The sequence below is a fragment of the Teleopsis dalmanni genome, chromosome 1 (assembly GCF_002237135.1).
Source record: "Teleopsis dalmanni isolate 2A chromosome 1, ASM223713v2, whole genome shotgun sequence".
Taxonomy (NCBI): domain Eukaryota; kingdom Metazoa; phylum Arthropoda; class Insecta; order Diptera; family Diopsidae; genus Teleopsis; species Teleopsis dalmanni.
Window position 1 is genome coordinate 45,903,302 of NC_051846.1, and position 5,168 is coordinate 45,908,469.

General features: G+C 32.5%; 1 protein-coding gene across 1 annotated transcript; it reads right to left on the reverse strand.

The window, feature by feature from the left end:
- Window positions 1-350: 350 nt before the first annotated feature.
- LOC119680576 lies at window positions 351-1,133 on the reverse strand. The gene has a single exon (XM_038093474.1). It carries the CDS (start codon window positions 1,131-1,133, stop codon window positions 351-353), a length of 783 nt encoding a protein of 260 aa, XP_037949402.1.
- Window positions 1,134-5,168: the final 4,035 nt, after the last annotated feature.

Sequence of the window (5,168 nt, forward strand, 5' to 3'; positions counted from 1 at the left end):
CTTCCTTTTCAAATCCACTAACAAGTCATAGTGATTAAGGAAGTCGGCTCCAACAATAGGACAGCTAACATCCGCAATCACGAACGTCCACGGGAAATCTCTACGCAAACCCAAAGACAAAAGCAGTCGACGCTCGCCAAATGTTTGAATAGGCGTACCATTAGCAGCATATAAATTAACTGATGCAACACTGTTAGCCCTTTGCTTCCAACGACAGAACGACTTCGGTAAAACTGATATGTCCGCACCAGTATCAATGAGGAAAACGGTCGACGTGGCGGGATCTTTAATACTAAGTCGAGCTATACGAACACTAACCCCTTCTCGGCTCGACGACGTAGAAGGAGTGCCTAGTTTTTTGACTGATGAGAGCTTGCCACAAAACTACAGGGCTGCCGACAAGCATTAGCTCTATCACCAAACCTTTCGTGATACCAGCACCAATCTGGATGACTTCCTGGTCGGGAACGAGTTCGCCTACGTCTCCTCGATGACGATCGACTTTGCACCGACTCACTACGACGTAAATCCAAACGACTCAGACGCTGTTCGATTTGCTCAAGCCTTCGTAAAATCACAGCATTCTCAGAATAGGCTGGACAATCAGAGGCTGACGCTACAGCTATCTGTTGAAAATCACCCGCCTCGCAAATACGATCTGCTAATTTCGCCAGTTCTGCTAGTGCCACGTTCGATGCCTGCAGAATAGCGCGCACTTGTGGTGGCAAACGCTTCAGCCAAAGAGACTTAAGGAACTCATCGCTCACCTTGTCTTTAGCTAATGCTGTCAACTCCGTTAGCAACTGTGTTGGGCGTCTATCACCAAGTTCAACTTCTGACAACAACCGTTGAATCTTCCGCTGCTCGCTCTCACTGTACCGCTCTATGATGCAAGCCTTTAAATTAGCGTATCTTCCAGTTTCAGGAGGATGAAGCACTGCATCACTTACATCGGCGATAACACTTGACTCAATCGCTGCTACTACCGTGTTGAACTGTGTGATGTCACTCGTAATGGCAGCTACTGCGAATTGCGCCTCGATCTGAGCAAACCAAATCTCCGGTCGCTCGTGCCAAAACGGTGGCACCCTCACTGCTACACGGTTTACGACACTTCCACTATCAGAAGCCATTACTACACCTTCGTCTGCAACTGACATCACAGCTCGATAATTAGATATTTAGCTCAGAAGTTAATATTTCTAAATTTAAACTTTTTCGAAATCACGTCGGGGTCACCAATTTAGCAATGATCTGTTCACCTTGCTAATTAATAAAACTCTAAAAATTTTCAATGTTAATAAACTTTTATTCAACTTTTTACAGAGAGAAAAATCGAAACGTTCTCCTCAATCAAAACAAAAAACTTAAAAATATTTGAAATTGAATTTTACTTTTTAAATTCAATAAATGCACAGCCAACTGGGTCGCCACAGTATCATTACTTGCTCTTAGACTTAAAGCTACTTCATAATGGAAGCCTAGTGATCAAGGCTACGGCTGCTCCGTTCTTAATCTTCTCAGTCCTACTTCAAAAAGCATTGATTATGCAGCTAGAGACATTTATTTCTCGAAAGTGTTCATATATAATATTGATGGCTCAAAAATAAGTAGTGTTGTAGGCCGCGATGTTTTTTTTTTTTAAAGACTAAATAAATATATTATTATCCATTTTGTAATAATTACAGTGTTCTATATATGATAGTTTATATGATAGCTAATAAACAAGCAATAACTTGTCTAAAAGTGAGTAATGTATTTTATAGGAATATACATATGCTATCAGGGAGTCAAACTCCTTTAAAGTTCTAGATTCATGGCAATTCAAATTCGGGGTGGGTTTTGTCTGCTAAACATCTCTGAATGAGATGTCGAAAAAGCTTCACATTTCTCTAAATATTCGATTGAAAGCATATTTTCCGTAATTACAAGGTAATCATCGTTCGCAATTACATCAGGTAATCATTCGGAACGTTTGGGTATAAGGCAGATATGAAAATTTAATAATGTGCAACCTTTTGTATAAAATATAGCTCTATAGCTAAAAATAGTGCTATTAAGAAAATATCTTGTCTTGTAGTTGATTTGTTGACCCACCACATCGGTTTAGGGTACATTACTGAAAAATTGAATCTCTCATTTAATCTTTTAAATTTCCGTTCACAGTTCTGTGGAATACGATGAGAGCGCCCCATATCTACTTGGTTACTAACAAGTATATGCGCGGTGTCAAACTATTAAGAGTTCACTTTTTTGAGTATCTTACAACTAAACAAAGACTGGAACTAAATAAATTTCTATATTAATATATGGTATACCTTTTGGATATAAAAAGCAATGACCTTCGATAAGTCGCTCATCAAAAATCTTCACACACCAGTGGAAATTAATATTAAAGCACTTTAAGGTTTTCTAACCGCAGTTAATGGTTCTAACCGCATTGTCTACACAGACAACCTAAGATATAATCAGTAAAGACTAAATGACAAGAGGTTGATGGCAAAGCATTGATCAGACTCAGAAAGGGTTACCACTTAATTACTAAAGCAATCCGTTTGATGTCCTTTTAAAGATTTGATAACTATTGGTACATCATGAATAAAATAATAATTTTTTGTTTAATTTGAAGATTATATAGAGTACTATTATTTACAAATCCAACGCATTAGTATCAAAATTTTGCTATAATCATTGTGCATATATGGTTTTAAATGATAATACCTATTAAATTTTATAGCTGTAGAGCTAAAAAAAATTTTAATATAACGTTAATAACTTGTTTCATATTAAATTTGTTCTGAATATGTATTTTATTTCTGCTATAAATTTTCGAAATAAATATGTGATTGACTATAAGAGTTTCAAGCCATAATCTTTTATAGTTTTATGTATGAAATAGTCACATAAAAGTATTTGAATAAAATTATAAAATTAAAGTATTTTAGTTATAATTCCATATAATTCCATAGCTATATAAATCAAAAATATTGTGTATAAATTTAATAAACACATTTGTATATTTAGTATGAAAGTCATTCCTATCTGTAAACCATAAAAAGATAATTAATTAAATTAAAACGTTAAGTCTTAAAAAATATACTGAAAATTAAAATAAAAAACACAAATAATATTATTGTGAAACTGATTAGATTTGTTACGAATTTTAATAATTTTCAATAAATTGAATTATTTTATAGTATGCAATGGCACAGAAATATTAATTTAATTTTTAAATTTATTGGATTTCAAATTTAATCTAAAAATTAAATTTAATAACAATTCATCTTCAGTGATTTCGAAAGCCTCAAATAACTATGGGTTGTGGTGGATATGTTTTATAATAATATATAATAAGTAGTTTTAAAAAAAAAAAAATATATATATATGGTAAATGATATTTTAATTTAACATGTGTTTCAAAATAAAATATCTTATAGAATGATAGAATAGATTCGCGGATAGAATGACTGGATTAATTACTTTCATTCAATGTGTTGTTGCACTCTTTGGGGCTGTGCCAGAGGTGTTTTCCTCCTAAGAAAGAAATAAATGCTCAAAGTCAAATTCCTGAAGGAACTCATTTGCAGTTTAAATATCAATATGGTTTTGACAATGTCATTAAATTGTCCCTGTAACTGTTGGAATATTAAGTGCAAATGCAAAAAATAAAAAGTTGTACATATAAAATAATATACTCATATTAGTACATACTGGAACTTAATATTTATAATTCTCATGCAGTTCATTTTCAAATTTAAATTAAAACCTTGTGACATCTATTTAACATATCTCATTTTAATAATAATAAGCTTCTTATTCGTGGTGCTAATTGTATCCAATCGGTTACCGTACATTATGCGTAAAAACATATAGAATAATACATACAACTATCTAGATTATCCATTGCGAACGTGCAGCAGTAGTGCTGTCTGTGATACACAATATACCATATTAAATACAGGGAGTAAAAATACAACCATCTTTTCTCCTGGGCATTTGAAAAATAATTTTAAAAGTAGCAGGATTAGAGCCTGCCAAAATCTTAAAAGCCTAAGAAAAAGTTTTTTTTAATAATGAATCGCACTAATTTTGACAACATTTGATACATTTTTTCTAGTTTCACTATACAAAATTTCAAAAGAACCATCCTGGAATAAACATCCTAATTTCAAAATCATATTAATAATTAGTTTTGAAATTAGGATTACGAATCGTAGTTAGGATTACGATTACGAATCGTAACTAGGATTACGATTACGAATCGTAATTAGGATTACGATTACGAATCGTAATTAGGATTAGGATTACGAATCGTAATTTGGATTACGACTATGAATCGTAATTAGGATTACGATTACGAATCATAATTAGGACTACGTTAACGAATAATACAAATATCAGTGTATTCGTATTAAAAGCATATATGAAATTCTTTAATGTTAATTAAATTCTTGCTGAGATTGACGCATTTTGTGACGAAAAGAAACTTTAAAAGTTAGAAGAATTCGAATAGAAATAAAAAGACAACAACAGAAATGATTTGATTTATTGAAATTTGGCTGACCAACAGTGTTTCGAGTATTGCCGATTACTAATCAGCCTTGGTTTCTTGTGGAAAAACACAATTAGTTATTGTTCTTAATTTGATAGATCAGGCATTTGCAGTCCAAACAAATTATGTATGGACTATAACTATTTGAAAAATTCGAATATTTCTTAAGACCGCTGATAATGAGTACGTGGCAATACTTGAAATTAACAAAATTTTTGTTGTTTCTTATGACAGTGCACTTCAATACCAATTACCTCCTGCATATGTGGTTTTCAAGACTTTATTGTGAATGATACTGCTTTTTTTACTGTGTGCTGGGCAATATTTTAGCGAAACTGTCAAGTTTTGTTGACAATTGTTTTGTTTGATTTCATATCTTTTTCACGTCCATGAATATCGGAGCTTCTAGACAAAAATATTCGGAAATGTGGCAACAAAAAGTGGACCAGTAATGAGGTAAATCTCATTCTAGATTTCCTTGAGGAAACAGAAGGTTTTCATGTATTATATATTATATATTTGTATACCGAGTTTATTTTTTTTTTTTTAAATTTGCTTTTCACTTTTCTTGGGATTGTTAAAATTATGCATATAGAATCTGATTAATATAAAAACA

What these genes read in the sequence shown, in the direction of transcription:
- LOC119680576 (XM_038093474.1), bottom strand. Translation starts at nt 1,133, where the DNA reads ATGGCTTCTGATAGTGGAAGTGTCGTAAACCGTGTAGCAGTGAGGGTG.